Below are 26,120 nucleotides of genomic sequence, written 5' to 3' on the forward strand. Positions count from 1 at the left end.
CAGGACATCTCAAAGACATCTTTCCATAGTCCGAAACTGCCTTGTCCAAAAGAATCCTCGACAGGACATCTTGAAGACATCTGTTAGTAGTCCGAAAAGGCCTTGTCCAAAAGTATTCTTGACAGGACTTCTTAAAGACATCTTTTTTTTGGTCAGGCAGGCCCATGTCGTAAAGTATCCCCGGCAGGACATCTTAAAGACATCCTTTTCTAGTCTTCCTTTATCTTGTCCCAATTAGGGGCCTGACGGGACATCTTAAAGACATCTTTATTTTGTCAGGCAGGTCCCTGTCCCAAAGTATCCCCGACAAGACATCCAAAAGACATCTTTTTTTGTTCTGGCATGCCCTTGTCCTAAAGTATTCCCGGCAGGACATCTTAAAGACATCCTTTTCTAGTCTTTTTTTGTCTTGTCCCAACAGTAGGCCTGACGGGACATCTTAAAGACATCTTTTTTTTTGTCAGTCATGTCCTTGTCCCAAAGTATCCCCGACAAGACATCCAAAAGACATCTTTTTTTGTTCTGGCATGCCCTTGTCCTAAAGTATTCCCGGCAGGACATCTTAAAGACATCCTTTTCTAGTCTTTTTTTGTCTTGTCCCAATAGTAGGCCTGACGGGACATCTTAAAGACATCTTTTTTTTGTCAGTCATGTCCCTGTCCCAAAGTATCCCCGACAAGACATCCCAAAGACATCTTTTTTTGGTCTGGCATGCCCTTGTCCTAAAGTATTCCCGGCAGGACATCTTAAAGACATCCTTTTCTAGTCTTTTTTTGTCTTGTCCCAATAGTAGGCCTGACGGGACATCTTAAAGACATCTTTTTTTTGTCAGTCATGTCCCTGTCCCAAAGTATCCCCGACAAGACATCCAAAAGACATCTTTTTTTGGTCTGGCATGCCCTTGTCCTAAAGAATCCCCGGCAGGACGTCTTTAAGCCATCAATTTTTAGTCTTCTTTTGTCTTGTCCCAAAAGTAGGCCTGACGGGACATCTTAAAGCCATCTTTTTTTTGTCAGGCATGTCCTTGTACCAAAATATCCCTAACAAGACATCCTAAGGACATCTTTTTTTAGTCCGGGATGTCTTTTGGACTACCGGATATCCTTGGGATGTCTTAAAGATTACCCGTTGCTATGTGGGGTGTACCTCTGTCTCTCGCTTCAACAATGCTTTTGTATGTTTGCCTGCACTTCTAGCATATCAGCCAGGATAGACGGGTTAGTAAATATTATTATGTAAACAATAGTGACAGATCAATTTTGAAAAAAGAAATGCTCGTGCAACGGGATAAAAGACTAGACGGACTACAATAAGATAAGACTCAGGTTTGATCTTTCAACAGGGAATCCGGTTTGGACGAGAGAAAAACAACAATTTCATCAGAATAAATATATATTAAAACATCAAGTGTATGTATAGACTAGGCTTTATGCAATATTACGAAATATTTGGAAATTTGCGTTGGGTTTTTTCCCCCTGTCTGTTAATAATCTCATAATTTATTACATTCTCAATCTAACTGTATCAGACGAATGAAATGCATTAAAGCACACTTTTAACGATATAACAATGTGAACAGTATGGAAACTCCGCCCATTTGCTCGAAAGATAGACGCAACATGGAAAGCTATAAAAAAGAAATGAAACTTCCAGTTAAAAGACTTTATAGTTGTCATAGCAAACAATGAAGTCGCTTTTGCTGGCCATCGTTTTCCTGTTGGCCGGCTATTATGTAGCTGAGGTTTCTTCACAAGTCATCCTCGAAGTACCAGGCTATGGCGTTCTTAACGGGACCATTGAAAACTCGACTTACACCGAGCGTTCGTTCTACGCGTTTCGCAGTGTCTTTTATGCAGAAATGCCCACTCCTGCAAATCGATTTCTGGTGAGTAGACCATAAAAATGTGGTAATAATGGAAAACCTAAACGTCAATTTCATGTATAGCCACCGGTTCCGAAAGCTCCCTACCCCATGGATGAAATCCAGCAGACTACCAACAATAACGCAGGATGCCCTCAACCTGGAGCAGCCAACGAGGATTGTCTTTCTCTGAACATCTTCACACCACAAGTAATGATAAAATTGAGATGACATTATTAATGGTTTTTAACAGGGTTGTATATGACTAGTTGCCATTTGAATCCGACACGCTTCTTCCCGTCATGGTCTGGATCCATGGAGGAGCTTTTTCTCTTGGCCATGCACTCGAATATCTACCTAACAGATACATGGAGCACGACATCGTTCTAGTTGCAATTCAGTACCGTCTTGGTCCACTTGGTGAGGTTACGTTATCATGAACCGATGTAAGGAAAATGTTAACCAAGGCTTTTGACATTTTGTGGCTAAGGTTTCCTCTCCTTTGATACTGACGATGTTCCTGGCAATGCCGCTATTTTCGACCAAATCGAAGCTTTGCGTTGGGTCAACAAACACATCCAATACTTCGGAGGAGATCCTAGTCAAATCACTATCGCGGGGCAAAGCGCTGGAAGCGCTAGCATTTCACTTCTTCTCTTGGCCCCCCAAGCAAGAGGTACATTTTAAAATTATTTTCTACCTGAATTTTGTATTACCATTTGCACTGAAAGGGCTTTTCCGACATGCTATTGGCGAGAGCGGATCTGTTCTAGCTGAATGGGCCCTTGATCGCGATGGAAGAGGCAAAGCGGCTTCCCTGAAAATTGCTGAAATGTCAGGATGTCCTTTAGAACCTTACCAAGATTTGCTCACCTGTGTGCAGAACGTTGACGCAAAAACTATTACCCAAGCTTATTTAGACTTTGCGGTAAGTAACAAACAAAAAATGCAAAAATAAAGGTAGCGATGGAAGTTAAATCCCATGTACTAATTTTATTTGACCTTTTGTTTTAACCATATAGGCGGAGGAAAGATTTTACGGTGGTCTTGGATTTAGTGGTTCAAATCCTGTCATTCAGGTTGCTGGAGCTCAACGGATCATCGAGTCCGATCCCCGTGAGCTTTACAGTTCGGGAAATTTCGCAAATGTCCCTACCATGTAAGTGAACGGTAGCTACTTCCTCTTTAGTAAGCTATTTTCGATAAATTTGAAGGTGCTGTCACACGAACTCGAAACTTTGGGAAGCGTATAGCCAACATGCACAAAAAGGCTGTTTACGTGAATGCACCGATGAATTTTCACGATAATTGTTCGTTTTTGTGACACTAACTATATTTTCTGAAACTAATAGGTTCGGAGCAAACAAACAAGAAGGCACATTAGTGTTGGGAAGTAAGGTTTCTTTTTCTTGACGAATTTCAATGGACTTAAATTGACGCTGTGTTCTTGTCACAGTATTGTACAACGATTTTTTGGTACCCAATAATTTGACTGAAGACGAGGAGTTTTTGGCAAATGACTTAGTACCACTTTTGCTGAACGCATTGCGTAAGTATAAAAAAAAACAATTTTCTTCTTGAGGGATTTAAAATGTTCAGACTGACTTACGAATCCAACAGATATTGATGATCCTACCGGAGAATTGGCCACTCAGTTAACAGAAAAATATTTGAGCACTGCAGTAATGGGCAATTTTACATCCATGATACCCGGATTAACAGATGTATAGCTAGAAAATATTTCTTATTGATACGTTTAAAGTACTCGATTGGCCAAGGCTCAAGATTGAATTCAAATATATTTAAACCCGGATAGATGTGCAGCGTGCTCTTCTTGAAAGAACCGACGTACGAGACAACACAACTCGTTTCTCAACATAATCCTGACGCGTTCTTTTACTCCTTCGAGTACGAAGGAAGAAATTCCATTTTCAGCTATTTGTTTGCAATGCAAAATGCAAATCCACCTCCAATTCCTCACGGTAAACTGGCATACCCACTTTTCTCGATCAACAAATAGCATTTAGTAAAATGGCGAGTTGTGTGACGACTTGATTATTTTATAGGTGTCAGCCATGCTGATGAACTGATATACCTGTTTATTTACCCATTCAAGTCTGTCCCACCCGGTCTCAATAGTAGTGAGATTGAACATTCGATGAAAATGCTTCAAGTCTGGACAAATTTCGTCATATTTGGGTAAAACCTTTTCAAATACGTTGTTCTTGTATCGGTTCATTATTTCTCATTAAATCATTTTTAGTAATCCAACTCCGGACGGTGTAGCACTTCTTGATGGAATTCCACAGTTTTTACGATACAACACCGTCGAAGAATCCTACACCGCAATTGACGATGTTTGGAGAACGGAGGCAGACTACACATTAACGTACACCGTGACGGTGGACGAACTCACTCCTCCTGGTGAAAGACGCACAGCTTCAAAGAGACAGTCTGGTCGCTTCCAACGTTCACTGCCAAAGAAAAACAATTATCTGGGCTATTGATAATCGTTTTAAATATCTAATTAAATGATAACTTTCTTACAAACACAAAACGTATAGCAAAATTATTGAAAAAAGTCCCGTGTAGAATGATTTGTATTGTCCTGTTTCTTTCAAGGGTTGAAATAGTAGCCTATATAATACAGCCATCACTCTAATTCGCCGTCTGGAACGTTTCGTCGAAGGCTGTAAGAATAAAGGAAGATTTTCTTTTTGGAAATAATGGTATCTCACAACAATTTATTTAAAAAGCTTGATATTAAAAAAAACTGCACTTGAACAATTTATTGATCGCCGTTGTAAGAATCGAAAGAGTTGGACAGTGTACGAAATAGCTAGTTGTAGCTAGTTTAGCGTTAACAGATATTGATTAATCAATCATTAAACTTCGTCCTCGCTGGTCTCGTCGAAGGTCTGTCTCATAGTTGAACTATTCGAAATAATCGGTCGAGAACTTTCACCACTGTTCAAGCCATTCGCGCCAACCTTTTGATATTGAATGTCATTGCGGACGAAATCGTTTCCAGTGGATCCCCTCTTGACCATTTTGCCAACAATGAGTACGAAGAAGAACATAATCACAGCCACAATTGCACAGTGCCTTTGGTGGTATCAGATAAAAGGTATAACATCCAAGCATCAAAAGCGAGTAACTGAACAAACTGATTGATTACCAGCTGAAGATCATGGTGATTATCATCATTTGGTCGTGGTTCTCTTGGTCCCAATGAGCCATACCACCAGGAGGATACAAGATGAATCCGATCTGGTAAAACCACGTTCCTTGGAGAAACGTGAAATAGGTTCTAGCCAAAGCAACTGTGACATTTTCTCTATAGCGAGCCTCTAGTGCCACACATATCACGCAGGCTATGATAACGTAAAACAAATACATGTGGACCTAGTTATTAGAGAAGTATTTTTTTTTTATAGTGGTGAAATTAATGCCGACAGAAGCGTTAAGTTGAACAACGAACCATAACGTCCATGTGTGACCTGCCATGAAGATGATTTCCGAATAAGAATCCTTCGATGCCAAACGCAAGAAAAGCTGAAGCATAGTCGAGATTCGGTGGAATATCGACTTTGTAAAAGTAGAGGACATCAATGACGCCGGTAAAACCTGTCCAACGTTAGTCGGGTAACATCTAAATTTTAATTTCAACTCTTTCTCAGTTGATGTTAGACATAATCGAGTTACCGAAGAAAAGGAACATTGAAATGTGCTGAGCGTTGCCCCAATGTGTCCAATGACCATTTTCAAATCCCGTCGCCGTTTCACCTTGAAATCAAAAAATTCCTCATTTGTCACGTCTTTTCAAAAATAATCTGATCTTTCTCCGTATAGACAAATGAGCCATTAGTCATTGTTGCCCTTGGTTACCTTTATCTCACGTTTGCATTGTCATCAATAGAGACGGTTGACAGAAATAGCTTATTATCTTTTACTTATAAGAATACTCCGCCTAGTATTACCTATTATTCCTATTGAAGTAGCAACAATTTTAAAGAAGCCTTCGATGGGGACTCTTGGTAGACATGAACTGGTATACATCGTACTACTCCTGTAGTCTTCTCCATGACGTGACAGCCGAGAACGGTAATATCTACATGGAACAATTTTACAAAGGATAAAGAATGGCTAAAAACTAAAGGCAAAAAAGTCTTTTTAAAGTGATACCTTCGAGAAATGGAAATTAGCCACCATATCGCGAATAATATGAAAAAGGAGCCTGGAAGCATGTGTCCTAAAAGAGTTCCCATGATGACTAGACGGTTGTTACGTTGAAAATGGATCACGGCGTCGAAAGAATAAGTTTGCTTTTAGACGAAGACTGATCCAGTGTAGGGACATCACGTAAGCACCGGGCTGAGAAAGCGTGCGTGTTATCAACAACCAGCAAACTGATAAGTGATAACGTCAATCAACCACATCCCATTGATTTTCGTCACAACCTAGGCTAGTTAAGTAAGTGTTGCACTGAGCATGCATCATGCCCCTCAGTGTTAAGGTTAAGAGCCTTCATTACTGACATGTTTTATTACTACTAAACACGGCTAAACATAGATTATACCGATACGATTAGCATATAAAAAGAATGAACACAAAACATGTTTATTGTGGCTATTATCAGATGAGATTATATGCACGTTGCTACGTCAACCTGACTATTGTATGGATTTTTTCACTAAAAAATTATTTGTACTTAATTATTGAACTTTGGTAGTTGGCAAAGTAGTGCTCGTTCTCGTTATTTGATGTTTGCGCTGTTTACTTCTGATAGCGGGACGGCGTTGAATAGTTCTCAATTTTTTAATGTTTGAAGATACTCTCGCAATGTAACGGTCGTAGATTTTCTTCCACTTGCCGTAAAGCTCCGTCGCTTTGACTATCGGATCTCCTTTACACATTGAGAGTTTGAAAATACATGAATAAGGTTAAAACTTTGCGTATAAGTTAATCTTACTAATTATAATGACAAATTATTTGTTACCTATCGGTTGATCTGTGTAAAATTTCGTGCTAAACGTGAAAGGCTCTTCCACGGTTGCAAAGACTGCCAATTCAAAGGCCTTCTTGTTGAATGGTCTTTTTTCGTTTAGGGAAGTTTGCATTTCTCGGATAAATAGTTCCCAGCGAGGCTTGAAGTAATCAGTTACAACACCTGCCCATTGTTTCGCTGCATAGTCTCGTATTTCTCCTCGAGGACCCCACAGCGTGATTTGATTCCGAGCATTCCATTCGTATTGCAACTTTTCCTTCAAAATTAAAAGAACAGAAAATGAATACAGAGTTCACAACTTAGTTTACCTTCGTATTATTGTTAAGGATTTTGACGAGTAGAATGTTTTACTACCTCTTCAGTCGTCCCCCACGATCTAGCATCGGCGATCCATTTGCCTAAAAGAAATTTAGGTCCGGTTTGGAGCAGATCATCCAAGTCTTGCAATAAATCAATCATATTGTGCCCAACTTCTCTGGTAAAAATTAAACGATGAAACCGTCGGTTGAACAAAAAGGAAACATTAAACTAAAATTTGCGAAGCAAAGAATAAAACTATACCCGATTGCGGTAATGTTCTTTTCAATGTAAACGACCAAGAGCTTGTTGTATAACAGGTGAAAGATTTCTTGGAGCGCTTGTCTCGTTAGATCGACGATGTCGTGACGGTAGTTGGATGCGTTCACCAGTGATGGCTCGGTCTGTACACCGAGGACAAAAGCGTCCCAGGCTAAAATTACGTCATGAGGAGTGTACCATCCCTGCATCAAAACAAAAAATTTTATGCTTTTTACTTCTTATTATGGCATTATTAGATAGTCTTGAAGCTTAAGACAGCGGAAGAGAGAAAGATAAGCTGTTAGCATTAATAGCAATGTCTACTTACACACGGAGAGTGAAAAACATGCAGATCAATAGTGGCTAAAACACACCCTCTCTTCGTGAAACGAACCGTCGGAGGAATCATAATAAACGATTATCAAGTGTGTCGCTGGCATGCATACAACCCCACAATAGAGAAAGAAAGTACAAAAAATGCAGAAAGGAGATTGAATAGATTTTAAAGAAATTTACCGGTGGTGGTGGTTTGAATACTAGATTAGGTCGACGCGTGAGAACAATGTACCTATTACGGGTTATCTCGTGCGATGCGTTGTATACGCTCCGCTGTGCATGTTCACATAAAAGAATTAAGTCATTTGAATTGAAATGAGGTAGAAAATCGTTTTAAAATACGGATTTTGTCGCGCATGTATCAAACCGCTATAACATTTCAACTTTGGATCGACATTTGATACTTTTGGCAATCTTAACAAAATGCAAACAAATCTCAGGGTCATATCTCACCTGTAAATATCCCCAGGCAGACATAACAGCCGAATTGTTAACCCCATACCTCCTCACAGTATACTCGCGAAACCTAAAGTACAACAACGGAAATCGGTATAACACATTGAAAAATGAGAACTTTGAATTTTTCGAGCTAAATGTAGTACCACTGATTCAAGTCTGGCACTTGATTCCTCCAACCCATTTCAAGCATTTTGTCATAAACGACATAGTTTTGATCGATCCCTTCCATAGTCAGACCTGTCCCTACCATCGTTGAATTGGGGAAATTTCTAGCATCAACGACGCCCTTTTCGTACGAAAAAAGAAAATTCAAACTTTTCTCTTATGAGATTCCGTCTAAGGTATTACCTTAGAGATTGTAGGTATAGCTCCATTAAGACCCAAAGTGCCTCCAAAATTATGAAGCAAACAAAAAACAAATGGCTGCCCATAAAAAGACTCGAGCCTGATATACTGGGGATCCAGTTCTGCTTGAAGGTCCAAGACCAGCATTCGTCCCTTTGATAAAAGAAAAATTAACTTTTAAATTAAGCAGCTTTTCAACGGATCTTCAATTTTTACTTGGGGTACAGAAGTCAGTAGAGCTTTTGCTAGATCAGCAGTCCAGTATTGTGCATCATGTTTAAACAACCAGCCTTGCATCAGCCTGTCAGAAAACGTACACAACGCAACTATAAGATTAAAAAAAGAAATCTTAAGAGAAGTAAATAAAAAACCATATGGCGTCAGGGTCCGTTATTGACATGACATTGAAAATCGCAGCTCCCACTGATGAAATGAAGTTGGGATCGGGTGACGTAGGTCGCACTTCGTTAAAGACGTCACAATTGTATACGTGATCCGTGCCGAATTCCAGAGTCATCTACGAGTAATAGGTTTTATAATTTTTTTAAAGTAATGCATAGCATGTAAACTTGACATTTGTTTTTGACTTTGCGTTGTAAATTTTTAGCCTTTAAACATTCTAGTTTACCCTAACGCGGGTGGCCTACCTCTTCCATAAACCGATATCCGATTTCAGTAAACAGTGGGTCGGTTGGCTCAATGAACAAGGGACTGTGAAGATAACAAGTGATAAGAATGTTATGAAAAAAAAAAGGCTGGGACGTTTTTGAAGATAAATATTTGGGAGTGAATGCGATATAAACATCTATGGCGTTCAAGGTTCAAGAAACTCACCAACAATACTTGTCCTCGAAATTCAGCCAAGATGTTAGATGCGTATAACTTGCATTAGGATAAACGCTATGAGAAAAAGTAAAAAATGCTATAGCTACAGTATAGTGCAGTCGAAGCATCATATTCAGTTAATTATATCACAGGCTGCCGCAATACCTTTCCATAGCGCGAGGAATATGACCCGCAAAAGCTGGGAGGACAGGTATCATTCCAAAGGCTCGCATTCGTTCCAGTATTCTATGTTGAAGAACAAGCGTTCCATTCATCCAGTTATCGCTCAGCGGACCACCCTGTTGCGTTAAGACTATAAATGCCATCCTAAAGACAATTTCAAGACAATCGTTTTTACCCATCCACGAAAGTTCCCCATTCGTTGCCTATCAGAAAAACGTTTTAGGCACTAGGCAATCGGAATTGCGTAACGGTTACGTTAAAAATATTACCAAGCAAAGAAAGCCGGTCCGGAAAAGTGCTCATCGAGATCTTCTTCTTCCAGGCCGAATCCCAGGTAAACTCTTCGCCAAATGATTTCTTGTCCGGTAAAGGCTAAAGGCAAATTGATTCCGTTCATGGCCATCCAGTCAATTTCACGCTCCCACCGTGGCCATTTCCACCAAGCAAAGCTGTAGCTGAATGTACATGTGTTCTGATAGTACCGAACCCTGCACACAACGCCCATGTACCATCATTAATAGTAATCTTTATAATTTGATTATAGTATAGCTAAAACTGCAACTTACTTGTCTAGAGAGTTGACTCGTATTGAGACTTCAGGTAGAACAGCAGGTAAGTTCAATTGATCTGCATCCCAGGAAACTTGGCTACGACAAAATTGAGTTAAATAATAATGAAATCCCCAAGCTGCCATTACACCGGTCGATCCTTGAATGAAAACCGTGGCATTCTCTGTCGTTTTGGTAATCTGTGTGAGAAATAACATATTGTTTTTCATTTTCTCTTGTCCAAAATTCTTGTACTCCAACTTGGAAGTATCCATTTTCTTCTGCTGCATGACCACCCTCTACTTTGACATCAAACTCTTCTGCACGCTCCGGAAGAAGACGGCTAATCAGGTCGGCCACTGTTTGTGATTGAATTTTCCTAGAGGTCTGAGTCTGGATTCTATCCAGCAAATTACCGAGACCTATATGAGTTTAAATAGTGCTTCTACAATGTGAAATTTTGAGATCGGTTGTTCTCATGCAAGCTCCTCAAAATGATTTCTTACCTTCGGAAACTAAGGCGAGAAATGCCATCAGAGTAAAAAGACACTTTGAACTGCGGACGGGCGACATCTCACAGGATCGAATGTGAAAGCTCCTCCTCCTAAGCGCATCCAAGTCCAACTGAATGGAGTGAAAAGCTGGCCATGGAACTGTAGTACGATAGTTTACATGTGAACGTTGTTTTTAAAACTGCCAAACAAAATAAGGAACTTACATGAAAGGTCCTTATATTTACTAAATAGTTCACGTGAAAGGAATAAATACAAAGATCCTTATCCATCGTGTTGATATTTGGAAAAATATAACCTAACCCTATCCACGAAATATTTTAAAGAAACCTGAACAATTCTATATTTTTGCCAATTGGTTGTAAAGAAGAATAATCAATAGTACACTGTATGCATAGATATGAAGTAAAAAGAACGCCAATACTGTTTAGAGGCCTCTTACAATTTTTTCTTTACAGACATACACTTCAACAATTGATGTGCAAATGCAAGTTGCGTAATTCTTTTTCTTTTCGGGAGATGGAAGTGGTAAATTTCTACTACATTTCAGAATTTTCTACAAGATAAAAAAAACGTTTTTCTTCGTCTCCCCTATCATCTTTTGTTTCCTCGAGTGCCACACAGTCAGTGATTGGGTTATCGTTATCGAGCTGATAAATATTCCTCCATTTGTCGTAAAGGATCGCCGCCGTTACAATCGGGTCACCTTTTTAGTTCAAAATTTGCCGAAAAATGGATTACAAAATGATGTGAAAGCAAATTCATTGCTGTGATCCTCTCGGCTGACTCACCTGTTTCTACAACCGGATAAATTTTTGTGCTGAACGTAAACGGCTTCTCTACAGCATTGAAGACCATCGATTGGTAAGCTGTACTGTTAAACCGTCTGTTTTCTTCGATGGTAATTTCAAGTTCTCGAATAAAAACTTCCCATCGAGGCTTGTAATAATCAGCTACGACACCGGCCCATTGTTTTGTTGCGTAATCCAATATCTCGCCTCGCGGACCCCAAAGAGTGATTTGATTTCGAGCATTCCATTCGTATTGTAGGATTTCCTTTTTGAAATAGTGAGATAAATGTCAAATCAGCGATTCAAAATCCTTTACAGATTTTTTTGCTGAAGTTGCAGCGATGGAATGTGAGTAAAATCATTACCCCTTCAGTCACTCCCCAAGATTTGGCATCGGAGATCCATTTGCCTAATAGGAATTTTGGTCCAGTTTGGAGTAGATTGTCCAGATCTTGTAACAAATCAATCATGTGGCGTGCAACCTCTCTAATTAAAAAGTGGCAAGAAACGCGGAATTTAAAAAGTAATGTTGAATGAACTAGTAGCGTGTTTACCCAAGAGCAGTGACATTCTTGTCACAATAGGTTACCAACAGACGACCGTAGAGTTGGCTGAAAATTTCCGACATTGATTGCCTCGTCACATCTATAACATCGTGACGAAAATTAGGAGCTTCAGACAACATAGGTTCGGTCAGCGCACTAGCAATAAAAGAATCCCATGCCAGGATAACGTCCCGTGAATTATACCAAATCTGTAAAACGTAGAGGGAAAACAATAATTTCCGAAAAACGCATTTTAAAAAATTGGGATGTATCGGACAACATATAACAAGAAGCTTAAAACAGAATTCCTGAAAAGTCATGTCTACTTACAAATGGAAATTTAAACAGTGCTGGTCGATCGGTTAAGAGATATTGGCCATGGAAAGAACGGCCTGATGTATCATTGTAAACGCTCGTCTTGTGTGCGTAGATTATACAACGGAGTCAGAAAATGTTAGAAAAAATTACCAATGGTGGAATGATGATAATTTTCTCTCAGTTTAGCACCATTTTACCTGTAATATTCGCCAAGCAGACTTAATCGCTGAGCTATCGACTCCATACCTCCTCACGGTATATTCATCGTACCTGAAGCGGGCAAAATAGTGTAAGGAAAAGAGAAGTATATGCGTGTCTGAATTAGCTAATTGTACCATTGGTTCAGGTCTGGTGCTTGATTCCTCCACCCCATTTCAAGCATTTTATCGTATACAATATAGTTTTGGTTAATGCCTTCCATGGTCAAACCAGTTCCTACCATCGTCGAATTGGGAAAATTTCTGGCGTCAATGACTCGCTTTTCGAATGAAAATGAAATTTATTATGCTATTCTTGTGAGTAAAATCAATACGAGTTACATCAGATATGGTAGGAATAGCTCCATTAAGACCCAATGTTCCTCCGAAGTTGTGCAGCAAACAGAACACAAAAGGTTGGCCGTAGAAAGATTCAAGCCGAATGTATTGCGGATTGATTTCTGCTTGCAGATCCAACACCAACATGCGACCCTTTGCAAAATGAAAGAATTTTTAAATAAATTTTTTTTTTTACTGCGAAGGGATTCAAAGTATTACTTGGGGTACGGAAGTGAGTAAAGCCTTAGACAATTCCGGTGTCCAATATGCAGCTTCGCTCTTGAACAGCCACCCTTGCATTAACCTGTAAAAAAAGACGAAATGCGAGTTGCATAAGCATGATTGAAAAGAGACATTCTTCGAATCTAAAATAATAAATGTGAAAAGAGAAAGCAAAAAGAGAAAGGGTATAATAAAAAAAAAAAATAACCAAATAGCATCAGGATCCGTGGTTGCCATGGCACTGTAAACTGAAGCTCCGACTGAAGACACAAAATCGGGATCAGACTGTGTAGGTGGTACCTCGTTGAAAACGTCGCAGTTATATACGTGATCCGTGCCGAATTCGGCAATCATCTACAATTACCATAACATATATTTTAAGTTTCAAGCATGACTCTGGTTTCAAGTAAAATTATTGTTCCGAATCGGCAATTTTCCAACAGCCAGCAGAGGCTTCACAATGAACCCATCGTTCGTATTACAGTACAAGCGGTAACGGAGACAAGGAAAAGGCCAAGAGGGGTCTACAGCTCCACACAATGACATGGGAGAGACATTCGTTTGCGACAGACAAGACAAAGTTAATTGCTAGTTACGATTGCATCGTCCCCTACTTTTATGCCCGTGTGGTGGTAAATTTCCCTTCTTACTGTGTCGAAATTCAAACAAAATACTGTGTGTCAAAACTACTTCTAAATATTCTGAATTGGTACGTAACGTTACAATTATTTGTTATGCCTTCCTGAATTTACCACGTGCATATGTTACGCCAGTGTTTCAGTACATTCAGTATCCTACTTGTATTGACGTAAGTAAATTCTAGCCTACCTCTTGAATAAATCTTGTGCCAATTTCGGTAAATAGGGGTTCGGTGGGCTGGACAAACAATGGGCTGTAAAATAGAAGTCATGTTGAAGTTAAAAACCAATATTTTCATACAAAATGAGACATGAATGTTTTTTTTTTGTTTTAGAAGCAGCGTAAATGAATTGCCATTAGCTATAGAGGATCTTTCCAGGATGTTCCTCTACACTAAAGGATGATGTTCTGGCAAATTGTTTAAGGGAGGGTGCATTATAGAACCTATACCAGTGAGTGCTGACAAAAAAATTAGCTGGTTTGGTACTCACCAGCAGTATTGGTCCTCAAAAGTTACCCAAGGTGTGAGGTATGTGTAACTTGTGTTAGGATAAACCCTGTTGGGATAATTTAAGTTGCTCAAATCGTACCGCCGTAAACAGGATAAAAGTTCAAATCAACCTTTCCATGGCACGTGGAACATGGCCAGCAAATGCTGGAAGAACAGGAATCATTCCAAAGGCTCGCATTCGCTCTAATATCTTGTGCTGAAGGGCAAGAGTCGCCTGGTGCCAATTATCGCTTAAAGGTCCGCCCTATTTTCAAATGTTATTACAATAAAACTTAAAGCGAAAACATTAATTTTCAAATTCAGATATACCCATCCTCGAAAATTTCCCATTCGTTGCCTGGTAAGAAGATTCATTTTATAGTCTTGGGAACAAAAAACAAAGTTATTGGATTGACTTACCAAGCAAAGAAAGCCGGGCCCGAAAAATGCTCATCAAGGTCTGCTTGTACGAGGCCTAGTCCCAAATATACCCGCTGCCAAATGATTTCTTGTCCAGTGAATGCTAAAGGTAAATTAATTCCATTCATCGCCATCCAATCAATTTCACGTTCCCAGCGAGGCCACTGGAACCACGCAAAACTGTAGCTGACAGTGCAAGTGTTCTGGTAGTAACGTAACCTGGATAATGGTTTTAATTAATCTGTTAAGGTAATTTCTCAAGTATTGAAGGGATTGGAAAAAAAAATAATTCTATACTTGTCTAGAGAAGTGATCCGTACTGAGACGTCGGGTAAAACCGCGGGTAAATTCAACTGGTCTGTATCCCACGACACTTGGCAATGACAGAATTGAGTCAAATAGTAATGAAATCCCCATGCTGCCATGACACCAGTGGATCCTCGAACGAAAACCGTTGCATTTCCCGAGACCTTTTCGATCTGAAAAAGAGTGACACACAAAAATAGTCTTAAGGTAATCATTTCACAGAATATATGCAGTGTCGAACGCGAAAGATAAACGCAAGGTGAAATAGACGACAACAACCTGGAAATATCCGTTTTCTTCTCCGGGCAGGCCGGGCTCAACCTTAACATCGAATTCATTTGCACGTCCTGGAAGAAGACGGCCGATCAGGTCTGTGACGGCTTGCGCTTGGATCTCCACGGAGGTTCGCGTATGGATTTTGTCCAGCGGTACGCAGAAACCTTGAACCAAACAGCATTTGCAAACGAAATTGAAATCGTGGCAGTGGTATCACTGCTTGTGTTTGTTTTGACTTGCCAGCTGGCATATCTAATCGGTTTGTAAAGTCCGACTTAATGCTACCCCTCCGAGTAAAACATGAATTTACACCAGGTACTCAAACTGTCTATTAAATCAATGTAGTTGGTAGAAAAGTATAATTTTTCTTTTACCTCTCTGAATTACAAGGAGGCATATCACGAGAACAGGATGCCACACTAAGTTCCGGAAAAACATTGCCGAGAGCTGATTCTGACGATAACCACAAAGTGACTGTGGGTGAGGCGAACACTGTCGAACTGTTTGGACCAACCCATAACGTTCAAGGCTTCAAATCACGAGCTGTCTGTTATCTCGGATAACAACAACTGCCAAGTTTGTAAAAATCGTTGAACACCCCAAAAGTTTGTGACTTGGGGTAAGCTTACATAGCTATACTATTTCTTTCGCGTAACCGTACTTTTAGCTATAGGGTTTCAAATTTCAAACTCGGTCTAGTTTCACCATTTACAGAATCGCAAAATAGTTGGACTACCACGAAATTTTATCTTGAAATGAGGGATGGCATAGCGGTCGTACCCTTATCGCTCGTGACGCTCTACTCGCAAATAGAAAACAAAAACAAAACGAAAAATTTTTACCGCCTTTCCCTTATCATTTCCAGCCCTTTACAGATGGTTCATTGGCCTCTGCTTTCAGCCAAAATTTCCTCCCTTGCTCAATTTGCTAAGGGTTAATAACATGAAAGGTAAACTAAAAAGCGCCCCAAATCTTAATGTGAAAATTCCAATTTGCAGAATAACTCGTTTCCTCGCTTTTTCACAGACCTTCACAGATGCAACACTAAAACCGCTACCATTTGCGATATGCTCTGGCATATTACGGACATTATGGAATTCAAAATTTCTTGCCAGGAAACACTACAGTGTTATTAGTTTTTTCCACAAAGCTGGAGTTGTTGACATTGATGATGAGGTATCTGACGTATCCAAGGTCTTTCATTCTTATCTGGGAAGTGTTTTGAGAAAATATCAGGAAGATGGATGTAGTTAACAGAATGGGGCATATTATTGTGCTCTTCGTGACCTCGATAGGTTTACCAAAGCTTCGACAGGCTGTTATCTTGTTGTTCTTTCAATGTTGGCCTGCACTCTTTAGAAGACAGTATAGCCAATTCGGACATCCCATTAGCTAGCAGACTGTGCGAAAGTAAAGTCACTGCAAGACAAAAAAACAAACAAAAATCTCCAAGTAAGTTTCTTTTCCCTCATTTCTTCTATTCCGTTATACGTTAATACTAACACCGTCTATTTCAAACTTTAATTGTACTAAACAGCTATGGTGCTGTCGGTGATACCAGATGATGGTCATCCTTACCTAGAAATACAATGGAAACTGAGCGAGACGGAAGTAGAAGCCGTCTTCCTATCGAATTTGGTTGAATTCCGAGGTCTCAGAGCTATCCGTTTGGGTATTCAAAACCTAAAGGATCAGCGTTGCACACTGAATCTCTTCGCTCATCATATTCGGCACACGGGGGTTGAATTGAAAGCTGTTATTTGCCGTGTCGACGGACTCGAATGGATAGACATGATACAGCATGGCTGTCAGTCAACAGCGCTTTTTACAGCAATTCTTGCCAAAACACTACAAGGCCCTCAAACACTAACTTTTCGGGTTTTCATTGCTAACACTGTTTGCAATTACCGATTCCTACTAAGAGATTGCACGTTAAAGCATCATCTTTGGTCTGCCGCCTCTAAAAACAGCGGAACTACAGATATGGACTTCAAAATTCAAAATCGTATTTTTCCGGCACATAAATCTCTCGTCATTGCACGCAGCAAGACTTTCTCTGCTGAACTCGAAAGGCTAGAGGAACTGACAGACGAGGGCTGCACGAATAGTAGACCTCGCATCGCTCTCGACTTGAATCCGGATACTTTCGAAGCTCTACTCAAGTACATGTATACGGGCGAATTCCAAGTTCCCATGAAAAACATGGAAGAATTCTGGAAAAGTGTTGCAACCTATGGATTGGCTACACTATCACAACTCGGTGAGGTCGTGCTCCAAGGATCGTTAAAGCCGACCGATTGGATCGAACTGCTTGGGTCGTTGGAAGTGACACGGAGGGAACACCAGTTACCAACGGGGTACAAAATGATGAACTTAACGATATTTCCCCATATTTCTGACAAATTTGTCTTTGTAGATTCCCGTCTGAAGTGTCTACGATTAGTAATTCCGGTTTCATGCTGCGTTTTACTGACCGCATGTCGAACGAATCGAAAGGCAATTTCAAGTTCCTGGAAGAGACTAGGTTTGGCTGGCGCTACTCTGCGAGTGTGGACGAAAACGACAAAGTTTCCAATCTATATATTTGCTTCTTTAGTAGCCTTAACTGTAACAGCGATCTCTACGTTTGTGACGTTATTTTTCGAAGCCAAAATGATGTAATAACTATGGTTGAACGCCACCGGCAAAACGACGACTGCCTGGTGCAGTCGTCGTGCCAGATCTTCTATGCCAATTTGATCCGTGGAAATGACTGTAACGAGTCCGCGTGTTTCGAAATATTCATTCGTTCCAGTATCGAAACAGTAGCGGTCGAGCTGGTAGATGCCCAGCTTGGTGAATCATTATGGATGGCAGCTGAGAATGCAAAGGGAACGGACGTTGAATTTCAAGTCGGTGATAAAGTTTTCTGCGCCCACACGTGGTTAGTTGCATCCCGTAGTCAGCCCTTTGCGACACTATTTAGCGACTTGCTACTGGAAGAAGCGGCTGGCTGTGACGTTTGGTCTTCGTCAGAAACTGAACTTAAGACCGCAACAGCGATAACGTCAACAGCAAAAACCACAATCAAAATTAATGAAATTGAACCAGACATCTTCCGAGAGTTACTCAAGTACATGTATACTGGAACGCTAGGTATGGCAGCCAACAAGTCGCTACTAAAGGCTGCTGAAAAATACGAAATTGAAAGTTTAATGAACATTTGCAGAGCTGCTATTCGTGAAATTGATTGTGAGAATTTATCGTTCAAATTACTTTCTTATTGATATTGATATCTTAAGCATATAGAGATGGTAAGTATAGGATTAACAATTAGAGTGAAGCTGGTAATGTTAATGGAGTGTTTGCGTTGACTAATTTTCCACGTGTCGGCTAGGGTTTGGATTAATTTTTCAATTTCGTTTCATTGATTTTTGCATTTCACTTCAAAAGTTAGCATCAGAATGGGTCATGGCATTGTTGTTGCCAATTGTGCGAATACATGTTCACTGTAACTGCAAATTATTTTGTACGCTACTTGCTTACCACGTTTGGCATTTATTCGATTATTTCTTACTATGTTGGAATTAACGTAATTTCTCGAATCCCGTTTTTACGATATTTATCTTAACAGATGGCCAGCGGTAATAGGGATTCGACTCAGGTTTCCGGAGCGTTCAAAACTTTCCCGATAGGGATTCTGTCTAGACAAGGCGTTAGGGATCGGCCCCGACCTTAATCGGGGCGCATTTTGCCAATCGGGTTTCGAAATTCGGGGCGGGGCGTTCGGGGCTCGGGGTTGAAAATTTTTGAACCCCGATCTCAATCGGGGTGGCCAATCGGGGATGCAACCCCGATTGCAATCAATCGATCGAGTCGAAATCGATCATTATGATGAATGGATGGCGTACCGTGTCAAGTAGCCATCAGCATCATCAGCAGATTCAGTTTCAGATTCAGTTCCTATTATATCGTGATGAGAATCTCATCTACTTGAAACTTGAAACGACCCTGGTCTCCCAATGGCAATCCATGCTTGCTACATTTAAAAAATGTTTACTGATCTCCCACCACCCATATTGCTTTCAATGACATGGGCACTTAAAGGAGTTGTACATGGACCTAAATATGTAATTTTGTTTAGTTGGTTTTTACACAGGTGTTAATACGCGTTTTTTTTCTTATTTTTTTGGCTAGCAGAAAAAATTAGAAAGAAAATTTCCCAAGGAATTTAATGTGAAGAACTAAAAAAACTGCCCTTCATCTCATGGAAGTAAAATGGAGGTCAGAGAATGTGCGGAATGAGTATTGGTTACTGTCACATTTCTTTCCAACATCTACTTTGTTAACTCTGGAGCACATTTGATTACTTTTGTAATTCCCAACATAAAGGTAAGGTTTTAAAATTTATTTATTGATTCCTAATTGTTTTTTGAGATAATTTGTCTTTTGTGTTAATGTTGGGTCTAGTTCAGCATAGAAATGTAGTAACCAGAGAGTAAACAGAGTATGTGTTGATGCAATCACAGCTCAAACATGCCATGGGGATTGGTCAGTTTGTGACCCAGATACCAGTATTTCTTCTGGCCGTCCTTTTCTGTTTAAATTTGTGAAACTGGCAATATTTCCCATTTACTGGCTACAGAAGCTAATGTATTTTCTATTTTACCCAAGACAGTTTTATCCATCAAGAGGCTGGAGGACTGCAGAAATAAAGAATTCTTCCTACCCCCTTTGGCCCGTGGTAAAATTATGCACAATTGTAATGTCTACTTCTTCAAAGAAGGATAAACACTTATTATCTACAACAATGTTGATAATGACATTATCATAAAACTTCGAAGTCTAGCATCTTCAGCTGATTCGTAGGTTGAAATTCCGCGAAGGCTTCACACGTATTCTACAGTTTAAGTACTGACAGGTGACATGTAAAGTTGAATTTATGCGTGGTGATGACACAAACTTATGGAGATTCGCTGGCAGAAAGTTGGGCATGACCTCCGATGTTCGAAGGTCCGAAAAGTGATGGGCATACTACCACATCAAGATGATTTTCCGTCGTGTCTAAGATGTCGCTAGTTATATCTCTTGCTTCAAGCATCATTTGTTGAAAAACAGTAATGATCCAGAGATCTCGAAGCAAACTTGTGAAAACGAATTTAATCTCTCGTACTTTTGCTTTTTGTACCAGTAGCCGTGCGGCAAAAAGCACGTAGCAAACGTAAGGCAGAAAGGTAAGGCAAAAGGCAGAGGTAAACTAAAATTTTCTCGAGAAAGTGAATAATTGCATGCTGAATCATCGTATCTTTGTTAAATTTCTTTTTAGTTTCGGGGATCATTCGTGTATATTAAGGATTTCGATTTCGTTAAAGATGACTCACTGCTGGCGAATATCACAACTATTCTGGTAAGAATCAAGCTTTTATTTATTCATTTTTTAAAACACATCAATACATGCCAGTTACACGAGATGGACTAGCAACGTTCTTTTGATGGATAGTGCATTAAATTTTTTGTAGAAACATTCCACATGATTCCTCGACTGCATCTGATTGTTAGCGATGTGGATGAAATCGTCATTTCGATAAACCAGCACAGTGACTTTGAGCCAAATGTTATCGGCTTTTCCGTTAATCCTTTGCTTAAACTCACGGAATCTGATCTCATCGAACATGTTTTTTTTTTGTTTGTTTTTTTCTCAAAAGATAAGGTCTGGTCAAATCTCCCTATACCAACAGTTGAGAGGTATCTAAGTGTCCATCTAACTTTAAAAACTCAACAAACAATTGTATTTTGGTTTGGTTTGTAGAGGACATCAAAAACTGTGCAGATTTAGACGTTTACCGGCATGTCTTGGATGTAGATAATCTATTTTTCCCTTTCATGGTGTTCGAATGAAATCGAAAAGAATTTTTTTTTTTTTCTTGAAAAAGGTGTCGGGCAAGGCAGATGGAAATTGGCGAATTTTTCGTGATTTTATGGTCAATCTGAAACAATGACAAACTGCATTTCATTTTACAGCAAAGAAGAGATTGGTTTGTTGATAGCCGTAGCCGAACGTTTCCTTGATGTAGTTCGCGATGTCGGATTCCAAGTAAACTATGATGTTCTTTCAGCACTCACTTTACGCCAAATGCGAAAAGACGGCACGCTAGATACTACGTTTCGGAGATTTCTTGTCGGCTGTCTTTCACTTCACCGTAGAATGTGGTATCATTATGTATAAAAACTACTGAAGAGGAATTCCGCCTTATATAAAAGGTTTTATTGTCAATTGAATCTATATCTTCATCTCTTTGCTATTCTAATAGCGAGGTAGGCGATTTTGAGAAGTAATCCGTAACTGTCCCGTGCATCACTTGCGGCCTCGGTATTACGGCCAGTAATGCAATCTGACACAAGGAGCCATGTCCCTCGGCTCAATCTCCCAAACGTCATAAAAGCCGACGATGTTATGTGACATAGCAACATCAGTAACCGAAGATGCTGCAAGCCACTTCATCTTGTGTCCGGAGCATTGGCAAGATCCTAAGAAGTTAATCTTACGAATTAGTTTCCCTAGCCACATGTTGAAATATGTTTTTTTCTAGTTAGGTCAATGACACTTATGTATGCGTATATCCTTTAGTACGGGAAGTATTTGAAGAAACTGGAGAATCCTATTTTATTCACAAACAGAAGTCTGCAGCGTAACTAGGAAAGAAGAAATCCAAATGGAAAAAGTACGGCAGTGGCTTGAAGTTGATTATTTATTCTCAAATGAACGACAGAATTTGACTGCCGTGACTCAGCGAGCTGGATTTTTACGAGTTAAGACTTAAGTCTACTTCCAACCAGGAATTGATGCAGCAGCTAATACTCCGGACACACTGCTGAAAGACCACACACACACGGCAGAAACCGGCGAGATCATTGCAGCCAATAAAAACGCCTTTAAAAAACAAACACATGTGTACATATACAATTTCCCTAGTTTTTTGCTGTTATATACGACTGCCCATTGATTCTCTGGTGTCATTTGTCCCATGTCTTTGATATTGAGCAATTCCTTTTACAACTCGCGTTGGTTGTAAATTAGGATAAAAGATGGCGTGACTGCGCCTCTGCCTTTGTTTTGAAGTGTAGCGAGTGAAATCTATGTTCGAATATTTGTGAACTATGTTACATTCCGGTGATAAGTTTGATAAAATTAAATGGTGTGATTTCAACTGTTGAGAGTTTTTCATTGATTCTTTCCTGTGTTTTGGAGTGAGAAAAATCAAGTGGATTATTTTGTGTGCAACGGGTAAACTTGTGATCAGCAATGTCAGCTGCCAGATCCAAACTTTTACTTTTACATTCCAATCATGCTATTCTATTGCACGTTGAGAGGTATTAGACATAAATTTCAGTACTCAAAATCCAATATCTATCATTCTGCTTTTCAGAAGTAGTTGGTGAAATCTAAATAGCAAAAGATACTAACCGTGAGGAAAGGTTAGAAATGACACAAACTATATGAGTTGGAATATCATCATGACAATAATATCATTTTTCTACTCTTTACTCATTCATCATGTCCTGTCAGTTTTGATGAGAAAAGTGCACCACATATTGTGTTGCAAACCATTAACCATAACAATTTCAACAATCTTCGTCAATTTCTACTAAGCCTACCAAGTGGCAGGATTTTGAGTTACTGGGTGTGGTATTATATTTATATTTTTGCAATCAGAATCAAATTGGCATGTTCGTGCTTTTATTTCTAGCTGATGTATCAAAAATGAAAAAAATACTGCCCTCGAAGAAAGATCACCAGCAATGCAAAATCAATGGATTGGAATACCTCATTTCATTCTATAATCTTTTCCCACTCATCATCTCATGTAAGTTTCAATCCGGTAAAAGTAGACAATTCCTGTTTATTGTGTAGTCAACGGTTAGCAAACAATATTTTTGCAGCCTCCTTTTATTTTTACTTTAACAACCAAAACATGTCTTCGCCTCGCCCGTCGCCCAGTCTTGGCTTCAAACGTTGCCACATCTTCGCTTCGCCCGTCGTCCCGTCTTCGTTTCGCCCGTCGCCCCGTCTTCGTTTCGCCCGTCGCCCAGTCTTGGCTTCACCCGTTGCCACATCTTCGCTTCGCCCGTCTTCGTTTCGCCCGTCGCCCCGTCTTCGTTTCGCCCGTCGCCCTGTCTTCGCTTCGCCCGTCACCCCGTCTTCACTCCGCCCGTCACCCCGTCTTCGCTTCGCCCGTCGTCCCGTCTTCGCCTCGCCCGTCACCCTGTTTTCACTTCGCCCCGTCATCGCCTCGTCTTTGTGGTATCATTGTATTTTTTAATGTGTAATTGTGTAGTGTTAATTAACCCGTTGGCTGCCACCCACTTTGATCCCCTTTTTTAGCTTGTTAGGGTCCGGCAGCGCTGTTCTGCCCAATGGTCTATATGCCATGGGTGGGACAGTTGCACAAGCCGTGTGGCTCAAAGTCGATCGTCGAGGCAATGCACCAGTAGGAATTCCCCTTGTCGATGTGGTGGTGGTTGCTTGGGGTGTACATTCCCCTAACGGCTTCCATCATCATGTCAGCCCGGACTTCTCTTCGGACAAGTCCCTCTTTGTCGTAATCCTTTTGATCACGATGTAGCTAGAGTAGATATGTAGTGGCGTGGCAGCCAACGGGTTAGTTTTATGTATGTATGTATTTTTGTATTGTATTGTATTATGAAATGTAAATATTAGTGGTGGAAATGTGGGTGGATGGAGGGACAATAAAAGAACTTTATATACATTTTAATTTTGAATTTATTTCCGTGAATATAGGTAGTAGCTTGGTTGGGGATCGAACCCTTGGCATCAGGAACATGAAGCCAATGCTTTTCCATTCCGCCAACTTTGAGGTATTAATGATGCCAATTTATTCCTTAATAACCTTTTTTGTAGTGCATAAGTAGATAAGCCAACAAATGTCAACTATTATTGATACAGTCTCAAATGGCATAGTAGTTGAGTGCTTCACTGTGACTCTAAATGTCTGAGGTTCGATTCCCAGCAAAAACAGGCTATGTCTACTCTATATAACAGTGTATTTGGTAAGTTCGGTAATAGTTCGACTATCGGAAATATTGGTTGAAAAGCAAGTATGAATGACAACGACAATATATAAGCAAAGATTCAAATTTTTTTTTTAAATATTTTTATTCTTGATACAGTATACATGTACAACAAATTTCACTGAATTGAACCACCGGGGAGATTACCCGGTGCGTGGCTAAGAGAAGCCGGAAGAGGATAGAAGGATTCGGACAAGTTTTTACGTGAGCGATTAACCGTTAATTCGGATTTGTGGGTAGCCTCTTCGCCCTCCAATGATATCATAGAACTTGAGGACCCCCACGTCCCCTTTCCGGACAGCGCACTCACAACCTTTACTGCTGATCACAGTAGGGGCCATGACCCCCAACGGGCTTATTACAGAGTCAAGGGGAAACGGGGCCACAGAAAAGAAGGGAGCCCAGATATGCAATTAATTTTTTTTTAAATATAGAAATACTATAATGTGGAAGGAAATAAATGAATCTTGAAATTGCAGGTCGTCCTTCTAAACAGTACAATTTTTTTTATCTCGTCTCAACCAGGAACTTTTTCCAATTAAATATCTTTTTTTATCTAGGTTGTAAAAAAAGAAAAGAAAACAAACACATATCAATGTAAAACAATCCTTGAAGCAAATTAAGAAACTTGTCTTACATAAATTCTATGCTGAGCACATTTCTAAGTTAAAGTTTCTAACTAAACTGCAGATCCAATTACTGCATAACATAGATGGTCGATAACAGATCCTGAAAGAACTTCCTGAACGTAAAAAAAAAAAATGTTCAGTTAAAAATTCTGAATATCTGTCTGCAACAAATACCTCCCATGAGAATTTTTTAGTATAACGTTAGTTAAAGGCTTCGCGAAGATCTATATTTTGAATACAAAAATAGGTTACAATTGAACGAACTGATTCCATAAAATAATAAGATTATGCAGCACACAATGGTGATTGCATCATTGAGTACATAATACCACATGTACCATACTTCAAAAACCATTTGTAGAAGCAAATAATTTTGTTTTCAAAGTAGGAATCCATAATTCGATAAAACACTCACAACTTCAAATCGGAAGCTCATTCTGAAATGTAAATATATTAAACTTATCTGCTTGTGTGAAAGCAAAACAACATTAATGCAGATCTATTTGGTACATGTAAAAATAAACCTGAAAACCAGCTGTATATTAGAACTCATCAATTTCCAGAATCCTTTTTCCAGGATGATAAAATTGTAAGGCAAACCGCGTTTCCTTTCTACTCAGAGCGTGCCTGTTGACATTTATCAGCTTTAACAAATCTTTGGACAATTCCCAGTTTTGGAAATTCTGGAAAAAATAAAAGTATTCTAATCCTTTTTCCAGAACGATAAAATATCACACCTGGTTTTTCTAAAGTAGGTAAAAATTCCCAAAAAATTATTCTAACCAAACTCAAACAACTGACATACAAAGAATTACCATGAAGGTAATGAAGTAGTGTGAAAATTCCATGTGGATAATAAAAGTGGAGAACAAAAACACAATTTCCAACGATAATGTTATTTCAGGGGTTGATGTATTTATGAAGCACACTGTAAGGCTGCTGATAGTGGGCGTACCTGGAGAATGAAAACATTATGTGACAGAAAATTGAACTGAAAGAAATAACATGCAAACATATTGTACCATTCAAAGGATGTCTGGTGATAATCCACCTTCAAACAACAATTGAGTGTACCTTGGAAAATAATAGTAAAAGGAAGTCTCTCAGGTTGGCTCAAAAAAGTGGCAAATTTTAGTGTTGTAACCAAGAGAATGTTTAATATATTAATACAGAACCCAATCTACATTCAGCAGACAACCAGTAACAACTAAGGTTTAAGCCCTAGAATTTCTACCAGAAGATTT

The 26,120-nt window shown here is 39.6% G+C and overlaps 6 protein-coding genes and 2 long non-coding RNA genes across 29 annotated transcripts; 4 read left to right on the forward strand and 4 right to left on the reverse strand.

The window, feature by feature from the left end:
* Positions 1 to 1,658: 1,658 nt before the first annotated feature.
* LOC123475228 (acetylcholinesterase-like) lies at positions 1,659 to 4,418 on the forward strand. Its single transcript, XM_045177634.1, has 12 exons — positions 1,659 to 1,885; positions 1,946 to 2,071; positions 2,131 to 2,281; positions 2,352 to 2,537; positions 2,593 to 2,789; positions 2,884 to 3,020; positions 3,214 to 3,254; positions 3,318 to 3,410; positions 3,482 to 3,585; positions 3,678 to 3,843; positions 3,928 to 4,060; positions 4,125 to 4,418. Exons 1-12 carry the CDS (start codon positions 1,685 to 1,687, stop codon positions 4,366 to 4,368), a joined length of 1,779 nt encoding a protein of 592 aa, XP_045033569.1. The 5' UTR covers positions 1,659 to 1,684; the 3' UTR covers positions 4,369 to 4,418.
* Positions 4,419 to 4,635: 217 nt separating this feature from the next.
* On the reverse strand, positions 4,636 to 6,185 carry LOC116928483 (transmembrane protein 45B). The gene is made up of 6 exons (XM_032935572.2): positions 6,047 to 6,185; positions 5,842 to 5,972; positions 5,567 to 5,647; positions 5,343 to 5,488; positions 5,040 to 5,266; positions 4,636 to 4,966 (listed from the first exon to the last, which is right to left on the reverse strand). The coding sequence occupies exons 1-6, from the start codon at positions 6,127 to 6,129 to the stop codon at positions 4,747 to 4,749; spliced, it is 888 nt and encodes a 295-aa protein (XP_032791463.1). The 5' UTR covers positions 6,130 to 6,185; the 3' UTR covers positions 4,636 to 4,746.
* A 280-nt stretch (positions 6,186 to 6,465) lies between these two features.
* Positions 6,466 to 10,743, reverse strand: LOC116928474 (alpha-N-acetylglucosaminidase). Of its 2 annotated transcripts, XM_032935562.2 has the most exons (18): positions 10,630 to 10,743; positions 10,385 to 10,545; positions 10,142 to 10,323; positions 9,845 to 10,063; positions 9,751 to 9,778; positions 9,558 to 9,691; positions 9,402 to 9,467; positions 9,215 to 9,278; positions 8,939 to 9,084; positions 8,784 to 8,868; positions 8,571 to 8,720; positions 8,366 to 8,508; positions 8,217 to 8,289; positions 7,944 to 8,036; positions 7,431 to 7,630; positions 7,224 to 7,344; positions 6,861 to 7,125; positions 6,466 to 6,767 (listed from the first exon to the last, which is right to left on the reverse strand). In XM_032935562.2, the coding sequence occupies exons 1-18, from the start codon at positions 10,694 to 10,696 to the stop codon at positions 6,577 to 6,579; spliced, it is 2,388 nt and encodes a 795-aa protein (XP_032791453.1). In that variant the 5' UTR covers positions 10,697 to 10,743; the 3' UTR covers positions 6,466 to 6,576. The 2 variants fall into 2 exon arrangements, with proteins under 2 accessions (XP_032791453.1, XP_032791454.1); XM_032935563.2 differs by lacking the exon at positions 9,751 to 9,778 and having other exon boundaries at positions 9,558 to 9,719.
* Positions 10,744 to 10,960: 217 nt separating this feature from the next.
* LOC123475201 (alpha-N-acetylglucosaminidase-like) lies at positions 10,961 to 15,688 on the reverse strand. Its single transcript, XM_045177540.1, has 18 exons — positions 15,553 to 15,688; positions 15,182 to 15,342; positions 14,894 to 15,075; positions 14,597 to 14,815; positions 14,507 to 14,534; positions 14,308 to 14,441; positions 14,178 to 14,243; positions 13,876 to 13,939; positions 13,256 to 13,401; positions 13,045 to 13,129; positions 12,829 to 12,978; positions 12,625 to 12,767; positions 12,487 to 12,559; positions 12,302 to 12,388; positions 11,981 to 12,180; positions 11,792 to 11,912; positions 11,427 to 11,691; positions 10,961 to 11,341 (listed from the first exon to the last, which is right to left on the reverse strand). The coding sequence occupies exons 1-18, from the start codon at positions 15,614 to 15,616 to the stop codon at positions 11,175 to 11,177; spliced, it is 2,355 nt and encodes a 784-aa protein (XP_045033475.1). The 5' UTR covers positions 15,617 to 15,688; the 3' UTR covers positions 10,961 to 11,174.
* A 296-nt stretch (positions 15,689 to 15,984) lies between these two features.
* On the forward strand, positions 15,985 to 18,679 carry LOC116928482. Of its 2 annotated transcripts, XM_032935571.2 has the most exons (5): positions 15,985 to 16,127; positions 16,205 to 16,354; positions 16,474 to 16,630; positions 16,716 to 17,535; positions 17,595 to 18,679. In XM_032935571.2, exons 4-5 carry the CDS (start codon positions 16,718 to 16,720, stop codon positions 18,442 to 18,444), a joined length of 1,668 nt encoding a protein of 555 aa, XP_032791462.2. In that variant the 5' UTR covers positions 15,985 to 16,127; positions 16,205 to 16,354; positions 16,474 to 16,630; positions 16,716 to 16,717; the 3' UTR covers positions 18,445 to 18,679. The 2 variants fall into 2 exon arrangements, with proteins under 2 accessions (XP_032791462.2, XP_032791461.2); XM_032935570.2 differs by having other exon boundaries at positions 16,205 to 16,630.
* A 387-nt stretch (positions 18,680 to 19,066) lies between these two features.
* On the forward strand, positions 19,067 to 22,796 carry LOC116931771. Of its 16 annotated transcripts, none has more exons than XR_006650254.1 (12): positions 19,067 to 19,287; positions 19,358 to 19,549; positions 19,832 to 20,274; positions 20,349 to 20,391; positions 20,484 to 20,564; positions 20,677 to 20,902; positions 20,967 to 21,043; positions 21,091 to 21,367; positions 21,469 to 21,692; positions 21,748 to 22,528; positions 22,585 to 22,633; positions 22,725 to 22,796. It is a non-coding gene; the product is annotated as an uncharacterized LOC116931771 (long non-coding RNA). The 16 variants fall into 16 exon arrangements; XR_006650261.1 differs by having other exon boundaries at positions 22,588 to 22,633; positions 22,725 to 22,774; XR_006650263.1 differs by having other exon boundaries at positions 22,591 to 22,633; positions 22,725 to 22,762.
* Positions 22,797 to 22,802: 6 nt separating this feature from the next.
* Positions 22,803 to 23,528, forward strand: LOC123475279. The gene is made up of 3 exons (XM_045177827.1): positions 22,803 to 22,839; positions 22,906 to 23,022; positions 23,099 to 23,528. The coding sequence occupies exons 2-3, from the start codon at positions 22,920 to 22,922 to the stop codon at positions 23,476 to 23,478; spliced, it is 483 nt and encodes a 160-aa protein (XP_045033762.1). The 5' UTR covers positions 22,803 to 22,839; positions 22,906 to 22,919; the 3' UTR covers positions 23,479 to 23,528.
* Positions 23,529 to 24,325: 797 nt separating this feature from the next.
* LOC116934696 lies at positions 24,326 to 25,962 on the reverse strand. 5 transcript variants are annotated; one of them, XR_006650385.1, is made up of 7 exons: positions 25,899 to 25,962; positions 25,692 to 25,831; positions 25,401 to 25,622; positions 25,220 to 25,313; positions 25,051 to 25,100; positions 24,885 to 24,989; positions 24,326 to 24,803 (listed from the first exon to the last, which is right to left on the reverse strand). It is a non-coding gene; the product is annotated as an uncharacterized LOC116934696 (long non-coding RNA). The 5 variants fall into 5 exon arrangements; XR_006650383.1 differs by having other exon boundaries at positions 25,051 to 25,313; XR_006650384.1 differs by having other exon boundaries at positions 25,051 to 25,613.
* Between the last annotated feature and the right edge of the window lie 158 nt (positions 25,963 to 26,120).

The sequence above is a fragment of the Daphnia magna genome, linkage group LG8 (assembly GCF_020631705.1).
Source record: "Daphnia magna isolate NIES linkage group LG8, ASM2063170v1.1, whole genome shotgun sequence".
Classification (NCBI taxonomy): domain Eukaryota; kingdom Metazoa; phylum Arthropoda; class Branchiopoda; order Diplostraca; family Daphniidae; genus Daphnia; species Daphnia magna.

Excerpts from the sequence above, each read along its gene's own strand:
- LOC116928483 (XM_032935572.2), bottom strand. The coding sequence starts at position 6,129 with ATGGGAACTCTTTTAGGACACATGCTTCCAGGCTCCTTTTTCATATTA. Across the intron at positions 5,267-5,342 it reads GGTCACACATGGACGTTATG|GTCCACATGTATTTGTTTTA; the intron begins GTTCGTTGTTCA and ends TCTAATAACTAG. Across the intron at positions 4,967-5,039 it reads ATCACCATGATCTTCAGCTG|GCACTGTGCAATTGTGGCTG; the intron begins GTAATCAATCAG and ends ATACCACCAAAG.
- LOC123475279 (XM_045177827.1), top strand. The coding sequence starts at position 22,920 with ATGAAAAAAATACTGCCCTCGAAGAAAGATCACCAGCAATGCAAAATC. Across the intron at positions 23,023-23,098 it reads TTTCCCACTCATCATCTCAT|CCTCCTTTTATTTTTACTTT; the intron begins GTAAGTTTCAAT and ends ATATTTTTGCAG.
- LOC116928474 (XM_032935563.2), bottom strand. The coding sequence starts at position 10,696 with ATGTCGCCCGTCCGCAGTTCAAAGTGTCTTTTTACTCTGATGGCATTT. Across the intron at positions 9,279-9,401 it reads TTCGAGGACAAGTATTGTTG|TCCCTTGTTCATTGAGCCAA; the intron begins GTGAGTTTCTTG and ends TTATCTTCACAG. Across the intron at positions 7,126-7,223 it reads CGTGGGGGACGACTGAAGAG|GAAAAGTTGCAATACGAATG; the intron begins GTAGTAAAACAT and ends TTAATTTTGAAG.
- LOC123475201 (XM_045177540.1), bottom strand. The coding sequence starts at position 15,616 with ATGTTTTTCCGGAACTTAGTGTGGCATCCTGTTCTCGTGATATGCCTC. Across the intron at positions 15,076-15,181 it reads AAGAAAACGGATATTTCCAG|ATCGAAAAGGTCTCGGGAAA; the intron begins GTTGTTGTCGTC and ends ACTCTTTTTCAG. Across the intron at positions 12,560-12,624 it reads GCACCAGACCTGAACCAATG|GTACGATGAATATACCGTGA; the intron begins GTACAATTAGCT and ends TGCCCGCTTCAG.
- LOC116928482 (XM_032935570.2), top strand. The coding sequence starts at position 16,718 with ATGGTGCTGTCGGTGATACCAGATGATGGTCATCCTTACCTAGAAATA. Across the intron at positions 17,536-17,594 it reads GAACACCAGTTACCAACGGG|ATTCCCGTCTGAAGTGTCTA; the intron begins GTACAAAATGAT and ends TTGTCTTTGTAG.
- LOC123475228 (XM_045177634.1), top strand. The coding sequence starts at position 1,685 with ATGAAGTCGCTTTTGCTGGCCATCGTTTTCCTGTTGGCCGGCTATTAT. Across the intron at positions 1,886-1,945 it reads CTCCTGCAAATCGATTTCTG|CCACCGGTTCCGAAAGCTCC; the intron begins GTGAGTAGACCA and ends TTTCATGTATAG. Across the intron at positions 3,411-3,481 it reads ACTTTTGCTGAACGCATTGC|ATATTGATGATCCTACCGGA; the intron begins GTAAGTATAAAA and ends CGAATCCAACAG.